At 34.3% G+C, this 19,844-nt stretch overlaps 1 protein-coding gene across 1 annotated transcript; it reads right to left on the reverse strand.

Annotated features, from left to right (window-relative positions):
• Positions 1 to 13,723: 13,723 nt before the first annotated feature.
• Positions 13,724 to 14,245, reverse strand: LOC143538267 (uncharacterized). Its single transcript, XM_077031862.1, has one exon. It carries the CDS (start codon positions 14,243 to 14,245, stop codon positions 13,724 to 13,726), a length of 522 nt encoding a protein of 173 aa, XP_076887977.1.
• Positions 14,246 to 19,844: the final 5,599 nt, after the last annotated feature.

The raw sequence follows: 19,844 nt of genomic DNA on the forward strand, positions 1-19,844 counted from the left end.
GGGCTAGGTTTATACCCATAGTTATAACGGTTTTAGGAACACATAGTTCCTTGTAAACAATTTCATATAACAAGTTGACTCTTTTGAAAACAAGTTTAAAAGTTTAGGGGCGTATTCACCTTGTCTCTTTAGGATCGGTTTCACTCACCGTCCAAGGGTCTTTCCCTTTCTTTTATCTCGAACCTATAGTTACGAGTATAAATGTTTGTTAGTCGGATACACGATCCGGCTTAAGACCTTTAGTCTTATATCTCAATCCTCGATTGAACATCTAGTTCAATTCTTATTTACTTGAAAACCTCTTGTTTAAAAGTAAATTTATAAACCTTTAGTTTATATTCAAAACCCGACGTTTCTTCTTCTCCAAGAAACGTAATCATTTTCTTTTATTATTTAAGAATACCCTCTTTAAATAATATTTTCATAACAAAGAATATAATCATATATACTTTACACACATATATATGTTATCACTATATTCATCAATCATATTTTCATTCATTTCTTTGTTATGTTTTCTTTTCTTTTATTGAGGCATCGAGTATAACCTCGACTTAAGGCTTAAGCCTTGAATACAATATTGAATTCATTATTACGCCTAACCTTAACGGCGTATGGAAACTCTAGGGACTTGAGCAGCACTCCGACGCCGCTTCTCTTTTCTCGACACACAAATCGAGGAACACCAAACTTCAACACCCGTTGGCGCGAACTTCAAGACTCATTGCCATTACTACAAACACCTCTTTGGTATGTGGGTGGAGGGTGGCACAACTTCGAGGAAACATTGTTCACAAACGAGGGATTCGAGGCAAGTTTATCGAGGAAATCGCTTATATGATTATTGGTTTCTAGAGACCGAGAGTAGTGAGAGGTGAGAGCTGTTGTTGGATGAGTGAAAATGAGCAGCCCTTGGTCGTTATTTATAGACCAAATCTGGTGTCCCATTGCGTACCGCGCCCGAGTCCCTGGGCACCCGTCGCGTACCGCGACGTAGCCCAGGTGAGTCACCGCGTAGGCTTGCCACGTGGCGACACGTGGCAGCCGTTGCGACACGTGGAGACACGTGGCGGCAGTGTTGCGACACGTGGAGACACGTGGCGGCAGTGTTGCCACGTGGTGACACGTGGCGGCACATAGTGCCACCGTGTGCCATGTGGCACACGTGTCACAACTTGTCAGACACCCCATCGCGTACCGCGATGGGAGTCTCTTCTGACTCATCGCGTAGCGCGATGGGTCAGGAAAACAGAATTTTCATTTTTAACCCTCCAGTTTGGATTTTGGCAATTTTAGTCCTTAGACTTTGGAAAGTTGATACTTTGAACTCGAAATTTTCACGATGTTACATTGTGGCATGGTGTTGAACTCAAGATCTGCAGGATAGAGCGAATATCAGAGGGCCACTCGAGTCTCAAGCTATAAACATATTAGCTTAATTAATAAGTCAACATTACCTTAAAATTGATTGTATATATAATGGTAAATTTAAATAAGATAATTCGAGCTGACTCGAGCCAAATCATGGTAGCTTGAGCTTGGCTCCTTTACTAACCGAAGCAATTTTGAATGAGTTTTTCTTTTCAAACAAGTTTCAAGCAACTTTCAAGCCAGCCACAAGATTTTTAAACAAGCCTACACATAACCAATTTTTTGGTGACTTACATAGTTTTTAAGCAGTGGAACGCAATAATTGGTTCTCTTTAAATCAGAAACCGAGCCTATTTAGGTAATAGAAAATGTTTGGTTTGAACTTTTGAACTTTGAAGAAATATGCAATTACTATAGTTAGTGTGAGGAACGTTTGTAAGATTTTGAAGACATTTTGTACATTTTGTTGACATAGTAATTAAAGAATGTGCTTTGATTAAGAAATTTATCTATATATATATATACCTTGAAAATTTTAAAATGTTAATGGAGATACATAGGTTCATACAAAATGATAATATATGGTTTGCTAACATGAGATATTTATATACCTTTAAAAATGTTTGATATATAGTAGATGATGTGTCAAAATATAAAATAAAAATTCTCAGTTAGTAATTTTGTTCGCATAATATATAAATCTGTTACACGTGAAATACAATTGTATCACTTAATGCATAATAATTGTGTACGTGCAAGTGGCATTTATTAACACGACAAGGTACATGTGATGTGTTGGGATTTATGGTTCATGTTTATGGCAACTTGTCACACACTTGTTTCTTTACTTGTAATTCCACATTCGTGCTCGTGGTACAAGTGGATGATTTACTTAATACAAGTTTATTTCATTGATTAAATAATAATCACATGAGCACTCACGAAAGTAATATAACTAATGAAACACATTGGGTACGTCTATACTTAAATATTTTTTAAGCAAACTTTTGTTAAACAAAGCAGGCCCAAGGCCCATAGTGTTGCAAAAGGCCTAATTGTGTTGGATATGCTTTAAATCTCCACCACCATTTCGTTAGTAAAGCCACATTCGATTGTCTTATGCCACCAACACCTAGACCTCCAAGCTCGTTTGAAGCAATGATTTTTTTTCCCACGCTACCCAACTAATCATTCGAGCATTATTGGCCGATCCCCACAAGAAATTCCTCCTAATGCCTTCGAGAGTGTTTGTTACACTTATCAGCGTGTTATATAAGGAGAGGAAGTAAATTGATAAGCTTCCAAGTACTCACTTCACAAGTGTAACTCCCCCTGCAAACGATAATGCTTTAGCTTTCCAATAAGATAGTCTTGCATTGAGTCGAATTGATCACCATCTTTACACCTAACTACCAGCCATGCCTTCAATTTTTACGCTGCCCACACACACATACACACACGCACTTAATAAGCTACTTTTTTTTCTCCATATCAACCTTCAGACTGTAAAAGACACAGAAACATCTTTAGTATATGGCAAAGGTTTCTTAGATTCACCTCTGACCACTACGCAATGAACTCATCGGCATAACACAAATGTACTAGGAGGGGAGCCTCATGGTAATTAAAAAAAAAAAAACTAGTCATTTTATAGCTAAGTGGTGGTGTAGATTCAAAATTGGTTTCACACAATTACGGGCTAGAATTACTGTTGTTATTCATCATGACAACATATATAATGTGGGGTTGTATCCAGACTAAGGTAAGCATCGGGGGCGTGGGGGTTTATAAACAAAATTGGTAGAATTGAGCCGGGTATTGAAAATGTGGTCCTCTCGACAAGAACTAGATTGATAGTTCATTTGGGTAGTGAAAACAAGACTGGATTGATATTATGACATGCAATCTACCTTCAAAGGAGATATTTTCAACCTTGTTCACTCTCAAATCAGTCAAAAGTTGTAAAGCTCAAGACATGTATTCGGTTCAAACTGACAATATTATTATGTGGACATGAAAATGGAATAGAAATCTTAAACTAGGCTGTGTAGAATTGGAAGAATGACACAGATGTCAACACCTACTAAATAAGTGCTTGATCTCAACAGTTATGGTACGTTTGGTAAGAGGTTACAAAATAGACTAAGGAATGAATTGTACAACGTAAAGAAATGGATTGTTACAATTCCGTTGTCTTATCTAGATATCCAATAAAAATCAAATGACTTATTACATTGGGTTGTTTGTTGGCGGGAAAAGACGAAGAAATGAAAAAGCAATTCATTAAAATGACATAAGTATCCCCTGACTTAAAATAAAGAAATTTACCAACGAAACTTGAGATAAAATAAAGAAAAGAAAAGCATAATTGTGATTAATATTTCAAAATCATATTAGATATAGGAAAAAAAATCACTAGCATATTTGTTTTATAGTGCAATATCATGCATATAAAATTAAAATAACGAAAAGCACGCGTTCAAAAGAGAAAAAGAAAGAATTATTTTTAACGCGGATTTTTTTTTCTTTTTGAATTAAATATTTGAATTTTGTACCTAAAAGCAATCAATTATCTTTATCAAGATCCAATATTCAGGTGGTTCCTAAATAATTTATTATGTGTTATATATTATAATTATTATTATTGTTTTTATTATTATTGATCGTGTAATTATAAGCTTCTATATATTTAACCTCCAAAACATCCCACTGTATTCTTGAGTTTTTTTTCCATGTGATAAGAAAGAAAATGATAAGATTTTAGTTTGAATCTTTATTCTTGAGTTTTTTTTATAAAAGAAATGATAGGAAAACTTGGGTGTTTTAAGTCCCAAAGTTTTCTTGCCAATTTGGCATGATTTGGAAAGAAAGGAAATGATAAATATTTAAAATTACCACTTTACCCTTCAATCTATATCTAATAATTGTTTTAAAAAGACTATATTTGTAAAACTACACATTTTTTTCTTTTCATTTCCTTTCCTTTCATTTAAACTAAAAAAAGTAATTAACCATTTCTTTTCTTCCCATTTCTTTCATTTTTCATTAAACTTGAGAATGTATTATATGCATTTACTTTCTTTTCTTCTCTCATCCTATCCAATCTTATACTTTCATTTCTTTTAATTAAAAACTCGAGAACTCAGTGGGAAGGGCCATCATCTCCGGCCATGTTGTCTTTGTTTTAGCGTTTAAGGTTTATCGAATCTTGAAACCCGCTCTCCATACCATATAAAATAATATAGAGAGAGTTCAGGTTGATCGGTTTATTTATTTGAAAATCAAAACATGGCTATTGTTTAAATACATGAAGGAAGAAACAAGGCTATAAGTAGTCGACTAGGACTCAAATACATGGTTATCTTTATCTTTAAATAAACAAATAAATATGACATAAAGAAATAAATATAAGAGAGAGATAGAATTCCAATGGTTATTGTTATTATTATTATTATTTCTATTATTATTGATCGTGTAATTATAAGCTTCTATATATTTAACCTCCAAAAACAAGGAGGACAAAATGAGAAGGAAATATGCCCCAGTCGAGTCGAGCCTAAAAAATATGTTTCTAAACATTAACATTATAAATAATGTACACATATTTTTATGTACTTAACAGGCTAATAGCTAATTGCTCCGGCAACCGTTCATTGTATGCGTTCAGTAATCAATAACTGAAATCAATTATGGTATTCATTGTATGCGTCAGTAATCAATATCTGAATATGGTGCAATCAGTTGAAACAGACGGGTTAAGAGCCGGTTATTGAATCGTCGTCGGTTACGATTTGACTGAAAATGGTTATTTAAAGGAGAATTTACCCTGTCATTGAAGACACCAACAGGACACACAACATCGTTTCCAATTAGAACGCCCCCCCACATCAGGTACGATTTAATTGGTTTCTAGATTTTTAACTCGTAATATTGCTAGTGTTTTACTGTTGACATTTTTATATTTAGTTGTGTACAATCGTTATAGTTGATGATGTTAATTTTATGTAATTTGTTTTTCAGTGAAATAAATTCTGGTTTTTTCTACTCAAATGCTGAACAGAGAGAGGCAATGGTTGCTGCAGAGAGACATTCTGTTGACGAGAGAGTGAAAAAAATCATTGATCTGAAAAATAAGGCATTATTTTTAGGCTTGTAAACAAACCAAATGAACTCGAACATCGCGTCTTTGTGTTGGTTCGTTTACCTTTAATTGAACAAACGATCAAACACAAACAATTAAAACGAACAGGGTTTTATTATGCTGTGTTCGTTCTTTATGAAAATGAACGTGTTGGGCCTAAAAGTTATTAAAACTATACTATGTTCTAATTGGACAAAAAAATTAATGTTTATATTAGCAAACAAACTTAAATAAACGCAAACTAATGAACATAGTGAATGAACGAGGCATGTGTTCATGTTCGTTTAACTAAATGAACAAAATTTTTCTTTTGGTTTTCTATGACATCAATTAGTTTCGGTTAACATTATTTTTTTATATTACTGAAGGACCAAACGACCACACGATTGCACAAATTAAGGATGCTATTAGAGATGGCCTGCGAGCAGTCAAAAATACAATTGAAGACAAGGCAGTTGTTAGAGTAAGTTTATTATATATTTGATTATGTTGTTGACTCTGACTTTAATATAAGCTGTATATTTTTATGTGTATTAGGGTGCTGGTGCTTTTGAGATTGCTGCTTGACAGTATTTGGTTAATGAAGGAAAAAAAACTGTTAAAGGGGTAAGTTAAACTTGTTTATACTTTTAATATGACTTTTTAATATATTTAATATTTTGGTTCTTATTGTTACGACCAGCGTGCTCAACTTGGTGTTCAAGCTTTTGCGAATGCACTTCTTCTTATACCAAAGACTCTTGCTGAAAATTCTGGGCTTGACAATCAAGACGTTATAATTACTTTAACTGTAATCTCTTTATTATATTTTCTTTTTATTATTTTATTTTTTTACAACATGTTAATAAAGTATGCTCACTAAAATCACTTAATTAGGGAGAGCATGACAAAGGGAATGTTGTTGGACTAAATCAACAAACGGTGGAACCAATTGACCCTCAGATGGAGGGAATTTATGATAATTACGCGGTCAAGCGCCAGATCATCAATTCAGCGTATGAACATAGCTAGAAAATATATTTGGAATTTTTTTATAATCTCATTGGGTGATATTTGTTGGGGTTTTGTGTTTTTTGCAGGCCTGTAATTGCTTCACAGCTGCTGCTTGTGGATGAAGTGACTCGTGCGGGCCGCAACATGAGAAAGCCGAGTTAGTTGTTTGGTTACTTCATTTAGCCTATGATATCGCAGGTTGAGATTTACGGTTTGTTTTTGGTTGAAAAAGCATTTCTTTTCTCTTGAATACTAAAGTAAGGTTCTTTTTGTTGTCAACCGAATGTCAAATATTAAAATTATCATTTAAAAATAAGATTTTATGTTGCCGAAGTTGACCTTTTTTCATAATTTTGACTATTTTGGTAAAAATTGACCTTTTTTCCGTAAATTAATTAAACCATTCCTTAGGTGAAGTTCTTTCTTTTATTTATTTTTTGTGAAGTGGATTACGTTCTAAAAATCGTTTGTAAATGACCCAAATGAACCGACTCGGTTTGTGAATGAGCCGGTTTTGAGCGCGTTTTTTCAAGCAGGCTCGGTTTGTAAAGGAGCTGAACAAGCTGGCTTGTTTGTGAACGAGCTATTTGAGTCATTTTCAAGCATATTTTAGAAAAAAAATGACTTTTGTAGGGACACCTGGCTCCCGGCACCAGATTTTTATTTGTTTAAGCCGATTAAACCGAAACAAAAAAAACAGAACCGGAATTTTGATATTTTCTTTTATTAAATAAGTCAATCCTGTATGAAGGTGATGGTCGGATATTTGAGAAGCGGAGTTTTCACAAAGCTGGGGCTTTTGTTATAGTCACTGAATGGAGTTTTAGTACCCAAAGGTTCTTCACACAAACCGGCTTTGGGGGGTGTGACGTTTTTCATCTTTTTGCAAGCTTTCAACTTAGTTAATATGATTTGAATTAATTCTTTGTATTATTAATCACTGCAGCATTCAACAGCAGCTATTCAATGTTGATAGCAATGAATACAACAGATCTGAAGTTGTTCTAATGGAATGGATGGTACAATAAGTCCTCAACTTCCAGTGCTATTTTACCAACTATCTACAATTTCTTATGGTAAACAATATTCTAAAAAATATTAATTAAGCTCTTCTCATTGTCATGTTTAAATGTTTAATTTGAAAGCTACAAAATCTGATGAAGATGTAGATGAAATAGCTAAATATCACGCAGTGCTTGCATGCAGAAAAGCAGCATCTTTTGGTGTCACGTTTGCCATGCTTGCTGATCTGTAGAGTGTTTTGGATAAACCCGATGGTTGTTGCTTGCGGAGAAGACGGGTCCAGTGGAATGAGTCCAGGGAAAAGGGTATGTATTTCTTATTTCAAACAATTTGTTAAATCATTTTATTATTGCATAATGATCAATACTAACAGCTCATGAATATGTTCAATATATATTGTATGCTTTCTTCCTAACCTTTATTACTTAAATGCCATATATATGTGCAATAAGTATTAATAAAGACTATTTCGTCTCCAGGATCTGGTCGATTTACCGAGAAAGAAATTGGTTCAACCGATGTCAACACAACGAATCCATGAACATCCAGGTAACTTTAATAGGCACATAAATCTTATAGATTCATCTTTTATAACAACTCTAATACATTTTGTTACACCTGCAGTCCTGCACCTAAGTACCTGTGTATTTTCATGTGTTGTATTAATCTTTTATAACAACTCTAATACTTTAATTTTGTCCATTTGTGTAATTCTTATAAACTTTTGTGTCAAATTTAATTTCTTTAAATACTTGTAATTTGTTTTGAGAAATTTGATTTTAGGATGTCTGACATATTCCAGACATGCTTTCTGACTTATTTGACTTTTTATTTCCTTTTGTTTGCCTCGTTTGATATAGCGCATAATTGTTTGTTGACGGTTACTCAAAGTTATCGATATATTGTAACACAACTAATCTTTATTTCTTTTTTGCAGGGTTTGGTGTTCTTATTAACTGATGATGTTCTAGATTGAAGTATGTTTGGCCCATTTAAGATGTAAGGATCCCACATCAAGAAAACCGGATGTTCTGCTTTGTCATTTTAGTGCTCCAGAGACCGTGAAAGCGATCTTGGCTAAAGGTAACCCGCACTTTGTTTGTGATTCACGCACGCTTGTTAAACTATATAAAGAAAAAGGGAAGGTTACCCGACAAGCATGAGTAGTTTTTTTTTATAGAGTTTCTAATATTTTTTAAGAAATTTATTAATAAGGTGCATATTTTATGCATGAAGCATCAGCAACAGATTGAAAGAGGGGATTCTTCTTATTGTCATGAGTTCTATCGTACTTGAATTTACTGAACCGTTTGCTCATATACCATTTGGTGAGCAAAAACATATTCATTTTTATCTTTTAACTCATTTATTTGAATTTTTGAGTGTTTGATTTTCATTTTTCGTACCATTACTGGTGCAGGTGTCATCCATTAGATGACTGTCTAGCAAATGTGTCGGTTCCCGAAGAAAACCAGCTTTTGAATGCCTCATGCTGGTATGGAAAATAGAATTTAAAAACATGAGCCGGTGTCGACTTTGGATTAAAATGCTTTTTGATGTTGCATTGTTTCTATTTTGTGGAATGACTTTGTAATCAGTTACCATGAATATATGTGCCTTCCAACTTCAACAGAGCGCACTTACTGAAGTGGTCTGATAGGCACCACATTTTATCAGATTGGGTGACTGAAGTGCATGTGCTAACTGTCATTAGTTTATTTTACACTCATTAATAATGCAATTCATAGTTTGTTTGGCATACTTCATTGGTTGTTTGCTCCAACACTGTAATTATCTGTAGAAGCTTATGATATGGAAGATAGTCAACAAATGCATGTTGGTGATGAGAATAAAGTTGATATGGAGATTGAACAAGTAAATGTATGCAGTTGATGCTCAATTTGCATGCTTCGTAAGGATATGTTTGTTCACTCAGCTTCATGTATCTTTGTTTGGTTTAATGTGTTGTTTAGTCATATGACTGTAACATATCATAATTATATAAAAGTGAGTGGAGTTTTACTTTAGTTTCTTGACCGATGTGGGATGCTAGACTTATTTATAAAGACAATGCGTTTTGGTTTTACTTCTCTGTTATGTAGGACTTATTGAAAATAATTTTAAAATTGTAAAATGAGTAAATAGAGAAACAATTTACCGGTTCAAGAATACAACAAAGGTGAAATGGTTGCCTGGCATTCAGTAAACATGGTGTATACAAGATTAAAAATATGAATTATAAAAAAGATTACTAACTAAAAAATATTTTAGTTTTGATAACCTTGGATACAAAACATTAAACCTCTAAATAATAAATAATAACTATTTAGACTTAACATCGATATACCTAAGACTTAATAATCGCCTCTAAACTTCTAGAATCATTTAAATTATTTATTTGTTATTTCTAAGATCTAAATCTAAATTATCCGTAAAAATATATAGTTATTTTAACATATACACGGGTGTCCGCATAATTCATGTGTTCATCACAACAATAAAAGCTTGATAATGAGCTACGCTCAGTCGAGCAAAAGCTAACTCGAGGTCGACTCAAACTATACAAAACATCACGAAATCATTGATAAACGAATAGAAACCGAGTACTATATTGTAAGCTGTTGCCGCCGCTGCATCGCGCGGGCACACTTACTAGTAAGCTTCTATATATTTAACCTCCAAAACAAGGAGGACAAAATGAGAAGGAAATACAAAAGATGGAATCAGGGCCGGCTCTGAGAATTCACATGCCCCAGTCGAGCCGAAAAAATATGTTCCTAAACATTAACATACTAAATAATGTAAACACATTTTTATGCGCCTATTAAAGTTATAGCGTAAACATGACAATTAGCAAAATCATTGTCTTAGAATGGGTTTATGACATACTTAATAGGCTAATAGCTAATCAAGGATTTGTGAAGCTCTTCTAACATTCTTGATAGCAAATTGATGAATCAACTCATCGCAGTTTATGCTTTATAATGTTCCGTTCTCAATAGTTATCATTGTCAACACACTAAATCTTTCTTGAAGCATTGTAGATTGAAAATAAAATTTAGTAACTATAATTTCAAAAAACTCATTTACGCAAATTCATTACGCTGTTATCCCATCTATTCATTTCAAAATCATACTAGGTATAGAAAAAAAATCACTAGCATATTTTTTATAGTGCAATATCATGCATATAAAATTAAAATAGTGAAAAGCATGCGTTTAAAATAGAAAAAGAAAGAATAATTTTTAACGTGGATTTTTTTTAATTAAATATTTCAATTTTGTATCTAAAAGCAATCAATTATCTTTATCAAGATCCAATATTCAGGTGATTCCAAAATAATTTATTATGTGTTATTATTATTATTATTATTATAAGCTTCTATTAATTTAACCTCCAAAACATGGAGGACAAAATGAGAAGGAAATACAAAAGATGGAATCAGGGCCGGCTCTGAGAATTCAGTGCCCTAGTCGAGCCGAAAATATATTTTCCTTAAACATTAACGTATTAAATAATGTAAACACATTTTTATACGCCGATTAAAGTTATAGTGTAAACATGACAATTAACAAAATCATTGTCTTATAATGGGTTTATGACAAAGTTATAGTGTAAACATGACAATTAACAAAATCATTGTCTTATAATGGGTTTATGACATACTTAATAGGCTAACAGCTAATTAAGGATTTGTGAAACTTTTCTAGCATTTTTAATAGCAAATTGGTGAATCAACTCATCGCAGTTTATGCTCTATAATGTTCCGTTCTCGATAGTTATCATTGCCAACACACTAAGTCTTTCTTAAAGCATTGTAGATTGAAAATAAAGTTTTAACAACTATAATTTCAAAAAATTCATTTATGCAGATTCATTACGCTGTTATCCCATCTATTCATTTCAAAATCATACTAGGTATAGAAAAAAAATCACTAGCATATTTTTTATAGTGCAATATCATGCATATAAAATTAAAATAGAGAAAAGCACGCGTTCAAAACAGAAAAAGAAAGAATTACTTTTAACGCAGATATTTTTTATAAATTGGTTGTGGCTCAATGGTAAAGTACTTATTTTACAAGTTAAAGGTAGGGGGATCAAACCTCACTACCACCAACTTATATGGGAGATATGAGGGATGACCCTGGCTTGCCAGGGTTCGAGTCCTGATCTCACCCGGTTTTACCGGCTCCTCGCTGTCGTGCCGTTTGGCGGGCGTGGGGGTCGGGTTTTATCCGGTGAATCCCTCAACAGGTGAACCGCTAGGGGCTCCGTCCGTCCGGACTAGTGGCCGGCTCAGGCTACCTTTAACCAATGGGGACCGCGTACAGGATACCCGGTGTTACTTAGTTGGCCGTTAAAAAAAAACACTGATTTTTTTTGAATTAAATATTTGAATTTTGTACCTAAAAGCAATCAATTATCTTTATCAAGATCCAATATTCAGGTGGTTCCTAAATAATTTATTATGTGTTATTATTATTATTGTTGTTGTTGATCGTGTTATAAGCGTCTATAAATTTAACCTCCAAAACATGGAGGACAAAATGAGAAGAAAATTCAGAACATGGAAATATGCAATTGTGGGGGTAAGGCATCAAACATATCATACAAGTAACAAGTCAAACGGAAGAAACTGCGGAAAAAGCTTCGTCTGCAAAGGCGTCACAAGCCCATCGCGGAAGATACACTCATAAAAATAAGAAGTAATAAAGCACAACGTAAGTACCACCATAGGCAGGACACAGGCCCGGCTCCGAGAAAGCAAAAAAAAAAATTAGGCCGAAGGCAAAAAAATTTTGGGCCTCAAGTAAAAAAAGTTTTTTGTTAGGTTTAAACAATTTAATTTTTATACGGGTTTACTTGGTTATAATTTGGGTTGTATAAAAAACTTTTGTTTAAAAATATGATTAAACATGTGTCAAATGAGATTAGAACTCACAACCTTTTGGTTGGGAGTAATACCATTTGCCACTAGACCAAATTATTGGTTATGTAGTTGAGTTTAAACATTAAATACACATATTATATTAATAAAAAAACAATAATTTAAAAAAATAAAAAAAATTCGAGCCTATCGGGTGTCGGACCTATGGTGGTTGACCACCTTGCCATGGCCCGGCAGGACACGTGGCGAAGTACCACTGCTCAATAACCTGGCAGCTATATGGATGCATGATGGACCAATGAGAATGAATCAATGTAGTACTTGCACATAAAGAAAGAATATCACTGGCCAGATTGTCCAACCAATGGACCATCATGCTGGGCCATGAGAATAGAAGCTTTCATTGAGTGGGACAACTGACCCAACCCTTCTCCCCTCTTCGGTTATATACACAGGATGATGTTTAATGGTAAAAGGATTTGATTCCACACTCTCTAAACTCTCTAAATATATTCCGATCAATTACAATACTAATTATCACGCCGGAGGGTGGTTACGAGAAGACCACCATATTTCCCTTCTCGTAACGAGCTCACGGTGCTTGGTTTTGTAGGTGGATCCTCCATTGGAACTCAGTACTGTCCGTAATCTATTCTTGGGTGAGATATTATGTTTAACCATACCGGGTTAGACTTAGGGGCTGTTTGTTTACATCTGAATGGAATCATTCAGGTGTAAACATCTGATTCATTCAGACTTCAGACTGTTTGGTTTCAAACGAAAAAATACCTAAATGGTTAAAATTAGATCTGAATCATTCAGACTTGTTGTTGTTGCTGAATGGGACAGAGGCTCATTCAGACCTGACTCATTCAAATCTGAATGAACAAACAACCCCTTAGAGTTTCTTTAAGAATTAAAAAAAGGAAAAAGAAAAAACTTAGATGGATGAATAATATGTATGACTAATTTAAAGATATTTAATGTGTAATAGAGGATTATTTCATTGACGATCAAACACATCTCATTTTCATTATCCTCAAATGTTAATCTGTTCTATTTTTCATTACCTCAATCCAATTAAACACTTTTCAAATAATAAGCATCATTTTGTTTTGAAGATTTAAACATTTTTGACATCACTTTTTCAAATATTTTTCATTTCTCTTAATTAACTCCCGTAGTTCCACAAACAACATTTCAGATTTAGCATTCCCCATATACAAAACTCTTAAAAAAAAGCCTCAATATCTATACATCATCACGACCGGTTCACAAATCAAAAACTCATGTCATGGATTACTTAATCACAGTCTTCGTTTTCGCATATCGTAGATAACCGAAGACTAGACACCCGAGCTTTCTTTGAAGAGTATTTTCGAATAGACCGAGACCTTGACACTTTTAAACCACCATTGTTCGGCTTCTGCTTATACATACCATCTTCATCATTAACCTGACTTGTTTCCAAAGGCAATATACGAGCCTTATTTTTGTTCTTTTTGTGCGAGTAATGTGAATCTAGAGCATGACTAGCTTTATTCGCAAGTGCAGCCATATCCGTGGTAGTAAGACGCCGTCTAAGCATTGTTTTAGGTAGAATAAGATAAATCTGACCCGCGTCAAGCTGTTGTTCCTGATCCAAAGATTGGATGCGTTGGTCACAATACAAAGTGTCCGAGTTACATAGAAAGGAAGAAGGCTTCTCATACTGAAGAACCTCGGAGACAAAGATTGGGGTTGGGTACTCGAACAATTCGCCTTTGTTTGTAACAACAAACGCGCTAGTAGAGTTGTCGGTTGAAGAAGATATACAAGCACCCATCTCTCTATATGTATGGTGTGTTGATCACTTGAGAGTTCGTAGAGAGTGAATTAACAAGAAAATATTGGGAGATGGAGTGAGGGGTCTGAGTTATTTATATGAAGAAAAAGAAAAGAGAATCACGGTGTCTCGACATTTTTCAAATAAAAATAATATTAATAGGGACGTGATTTGAAGCTTCCAAATTCCTAAAGTCTTCGTCGTCATCATCGTACTCAGTATATCCCATCAATAGAAAAGCTATGGTAGGGTCTGAGGAGGGTAAGATACAGGCAGCCTTACCTCTACCCCATAGGGATAGAGAGGCTGCTTCCGGTGAGACCCCCGGCTCGATAGTAGTTTTGCATCAAGCCTTGGACATAAGGCACATAGCACTCAATCATCGGGACACCGGCTGATCGGTGCATGTACCCTTATCTTTCAGCTATCAACGCCACTACATGATGCATGATTAACCGTCCGTCACTTTTAACGTTATTTTCACGAGATTAGTAAAATAACGTCAAAATTAGTGCAATTTCACTTTTGCCCACCCGAGGGTTCACACATATATACATCATATGTGCGCACCGCAAGCAGGGCTATCCAAATTCCTAAAGTATAATATTATATTTATTTGTTATATTATATGTTGTTGTAGGAATATTATGAACGTGGGTTATTGTCGGAGCCATCATGTTATAGCATGTGATGTGGGCATCTAACGTTTGGGACATGGAGTGGTTTCCTTATCAATGGAGGAATTTATTTTTTAATTCAAGATTGTCTTATGTAGTAAAGGAAACCTCCTTCCTTTGACAAAGTTATTATTATTTTTTAAATATATAAAGATTGTAATAAACAAATTATTAGGCTTTTTTCATTTTCTACAATAGGTCATGGAAAACATATGATTGATCTTTCCTTTTTATTTGTTAATACCAACAAAATCAAACATGGTATCATCAATTGTATTATTATAACACACGCAGGAGCATATAATTAGATTCATATAAAGCTTACACTTTTTTGTTGTATATTTATTTGAAACAATTATGCTACCTTTCGTATTACTTGTTGAGTTGAACGAAATTAAGTAAGATATATGTGTTATTTCTAACTAAAAAAACGTTCAGGGTTATCACTACATGTATTAGGAAAACGTTTTAATGATGATCTCTACCTAATAAAACATGCTCGTAACTCATCCAACAATACATACATATATACATACTTAAAGTCATCTTCATGCCTTCAAGGCAAATTAATGGTCCATCGTGTTTACACTCATGATAAACTTGGTAATTCCATACAAATATGCACATCTTCGGAGGAAGCCGTTAATCAAATATTAAGACATGTAATTGTCTGTTTTATAACTTTTAAAGCAACTAATCAAAGATGAATCAAATATGTAAGCCACCAACGATCTAGTTAAATATTAAGATTACAGATTAATAATTTAAAAATAATATAGGAATCTGATGTACGTGAGCTAGCAATTGTCTAATCCAACATGTTATAACATGTGAACATGTGGGTATCTATTTGTTTCTTTGCTCCTTTGTTCGATTCTATTTGGGACATGGGGTGGTTTCCTCATCCATGGGGAACACTAAACAAAACCTTCTAGCATTCCATTACTCATCAATAACAAGAGTGATTCCCGACAAACTATTAATTTCAAAAATAAAATATAAAATGTAACCAAAGTATTAGAAATAATGTTTTGTGTATTTTAGTTATATAATAGTATAATTAGTTCATGGAATGGGAGAGATACCATTTGATTATTCTTTCTTTTTTAATTATTAATAATACCAACAAAATCAAGTATAATATTCTTAATTGTATTTAATATTTTCTTTTAACATGGTCCAATCATTTAACACGTGCATTATTTTATAGGAGCAAACGATTACATATTTGCATTATTTTTGTCATTTGGAAATAATTTGTCCACATCTTATATTCCTAGAGGAGGTGCGAGTTAGTTTTATAGGAAATTAGTTAACTACTTTTTCATAAATAGGTTTACTTGATCTTTAATAGTAATAATAATAACAACAAAACAAAGGTAGGCAAGTACTAACTAACTTAGATATAAAAAAAGGTTGTTGAACATGAAAACAAAAACAGTAGTTGATGGGCTACTTTGAAATTTCGGTTGAGTTATGGAATATTATCAAGACCTAATGGGGGCGGAAAGCGGAATTTAAACTGTAAAGTAGGTTGGCACTTGGCAACGCAATTGTTAGTTACAACAACCGGGTCCATTAAAACAAATTTTATGTCTCTTTTTAGATGAACGCGCTTACCATCCATGTTACAACAACCGGAACAATAGGTAGACTGCCAAAGATGGCTCTTGCACCCGAGAAAGCATGGGGCTTCTTAGTGTTCTTGATTCATGTAAAATAAAGAAGATGAACTTTGAGAGTTCTGCTCTAATAATGGAAGATTAGAGAATTAACAAATTATGTGATTTTTAGTATCTATCAAATGAGTTATGAAACTCATTTCGTAATCACCCAAAGAGATCCCAAACATCCATTTATTACAATAATTAATCTTGCAATAAACAAGATTAAGTTTCTCTAAAAATGGTTTGTGTCATTCATGCATGGCCTGCGCCAATTGAATCTGCCATGTGTGCCGCACAAGCATCAAGATATCCACGTCAGGCAGCTTGCGCCTTAGTTGGCGTGCGCCATATGTGTGCAACACATGAACCAACACATCTTGTATTAGACCACGCACACGATTTTAAAAAATAGAAAGGCGGGTTACCCTTAAGTTGTCCACTTGATTCTGTTACTAAGGCTATGTGTAGTAAAGGGCTACAAAATATGACGATTTGCGCCATGTAGCGTCCAGTCAACAAATGGTATGTTTTTGTTTAAGGGGTGTAATGGTGTTGTAGCCCCATATACATATATGTATATATATCACACACACATACCATTAAAATAATAATAAATGAACAAGTAAGGTGGCGACAAATAACACCCCCCCCCTTGTCGCCCCACTTTTCGCCTTGGGGGCGGTGTGCACTCCGTTTATCGCCCAATTTTGGGCATGTTATCGCCCCCACTACGCTGAGCCTAAGGGAAACAATATACAAAAGCAATCCTCTTTATAAGCCACTTTAAGTTTAGTCCCCCACCAACGTAGGACAAAATAACAAAGCCTTAATCCGTTTCTTTCAAACTTTCTTATCTTTGGTTGTGTCAACCATATATCTTTGAGCATCCATTTCCAATCATCATAGCTATCTTTTGGACGTGGTTTAGTTTGTGGTGATGCTCTCACTAAGAGGGTGTTTGGGATTTCTTATGTTGGTCTCTTTATGACTTTTTAACCTTTTAAAATGTTCAATGATGTTTGAGTGTCCTAATGATATAAGTGGAAAAGTTGGATAAGTTACAACTTTGTAACTTATGACTTTTCCATAAGTCATAAGGATGGCCAAATAAGAAATCCCAAACACCCCCTAAGTAGAACACAAACCCGAATATAATTATTTATATAACTCATATATATAAATATAATTATTAATATTCAAAAACAATGAAAACTCATTTTTATATATATACTACATGTCAAGGGTTAGTTACGTCCTACTTGCCACTTTAATATCTTTTTTTAATTAATGGAAGTGTTGGTTAGTTGATTTTTAATTACCAAATACAAATGGAGATTATTAATTAATATGAATAAAACTGAATCATCTTATCAATTTTGTATATCAATTTTTATCAAATTTCTGTAAACAGCGGATCTCATTTTTAGATTATTTGTCAATGACATCTGTTTCTTTAATTAATGTTTTGACGTTTCGGTCTAAATTTTTTTATTCCATATTTTAATGTGTCGCGACACACTAGTTAACATGTCCCACGTGTGTGTGATTTAACGTTTCTAACAGCTTCGCCGCAACGCACGGGTCTAAATACTAGTTTTCACTCAGTTTTTTTCAACAAATGAGTCCAGGCCCATCTACAAAAAAGCTGAAAGTAATATTTTGGAGAAGCCCAAGTTAGAAGATCAGGCCCGTAACGAAGCAAACCAGTCTACTAGTCTAGTATAGAGTGACTAAAATGACCATATTGCTAACTAGAAGTCTAATCATCAGAATTATAAAGGGGGGGACAAAGGGCATTAAACGACCCAACCGCCTCTTGTAACATAGGGACGTTATATTCATACATATTTTGCGTGTTGCCATCACCCTTTTCCATGTTGTCATATACCTATCACACGAGTCGTATATGTCTTATACGACTCGTATGGTGGGTGTGAACATGTCAACGGGTGTGAATAACCAAATCTCAAATCAGGTTCACTTTTGTGCCGAAGGCATTAATGACACCAACCCATGCAAGACCAATTAATTAATTGAATTAACACGATTTGATTTAAGTAGGATCCCCACCTATACCGGTGTTAGCCAAGATAAAACCCAAAAGGTGAGAACCCTTGCAAAGCCTCACTTCTATCTTTCAGAGATAGGGATAGGGATTGATATTGCTAGATATCGAAAATGATGATGATCTTATGGAAACCGAGACATTGACTACAAACAAGCCATCAATCACCCTAGAGTCATACTTGTGTATCGGGAGACCCTCAAAACTCAAATAAAAGAACTAGGACGTGAATAAAGACTTAACTAGGCTAGAACTCGTCTCATGTATGATATTCCTCCCAAGGGAGATCCAAACCCTTAAGAAACTCACAACCCAAAGGAAACCCATGACCAAAAACAAATCCACGACCCCAATTCGCTCCTAACTTCCTTGGTCACACTCCTTTCGTCACCTTACTCCGACTCAAAAAATGTTCAAGCCTACATACAAGCCCATACTCAAACCCAACCTAATGTATTGATAACCCCTTACTCCGACTCAGTAGATGTATCCAGTTCGTAACACGATAATAATGCTTTGAATAGTGATTTAGAGGTTTCTTACATTCTCATAACCACACCCCTTTATGTTTTTTTAGGTTTTTTATTTTTTTTGAAAGGCAATTTTTTTGTTGTATTTACAAGGACTTGAACCCAAGACATTTTGATGTTTAAGAGACTTTGTCTCTGCCACTAGATAAACCACCAACCACAAGACAACAAGGGCAATGAATTGTCACGATTAGCAAATGTTTCAAAGGAAACATGACCGCACTTTCAACATCACAAAAAAACCGGTGTCATGAATGCACTTGTAAATATTTTCCTTATATTAGCTAGCTTTTACCTTGCAGACATAAATGACCCACAACTCCACAAGTATTTTCATTAATGTTGTTACTTGTGGGTTCGAGTGTCTGTGGTCCTTAGAAATGGCCCCCTTTTGTTAAATCTTGATTATGATAATTACATTAACAATAGTAGGGCTCTTATTTTCTTAAAGAAACTATGTGCTTGATGATGGACCCAACTGTTGTCAAATATGTATTATATATCTAGTTCCCACATAGATTAACAGATATGCCAATAGAAACACGGTGTTGTCGACTACATCAATACAAGTTTTTGCCGGTTGCTTTTGTTGTTGTGGTTGGATACATGGGTGAAGAGTGGGTGAGAATGCTTAGTGTTGTGTCAAGGATGTGTACTATA

The sequence above is a fragment of the Bidens hawaiensis genome, unplaced genomic scaffold (genome assembly GCF_021521415.1).
Source record: "Bidens hawaiensis isolate Kalapana, Puna unplaced genomic scaffold, B.hawaiensis_p1.1 tig00011542_1, whole genome shotgun sequence".
Classification (NCBI taxonomy): domain Eukaryota; kingdom Viridiplantae; phylum Streptophyta; class Magnoliopsida; order Asterales; family Asteraceae; genus Bidens; species Bidens hawaiensis.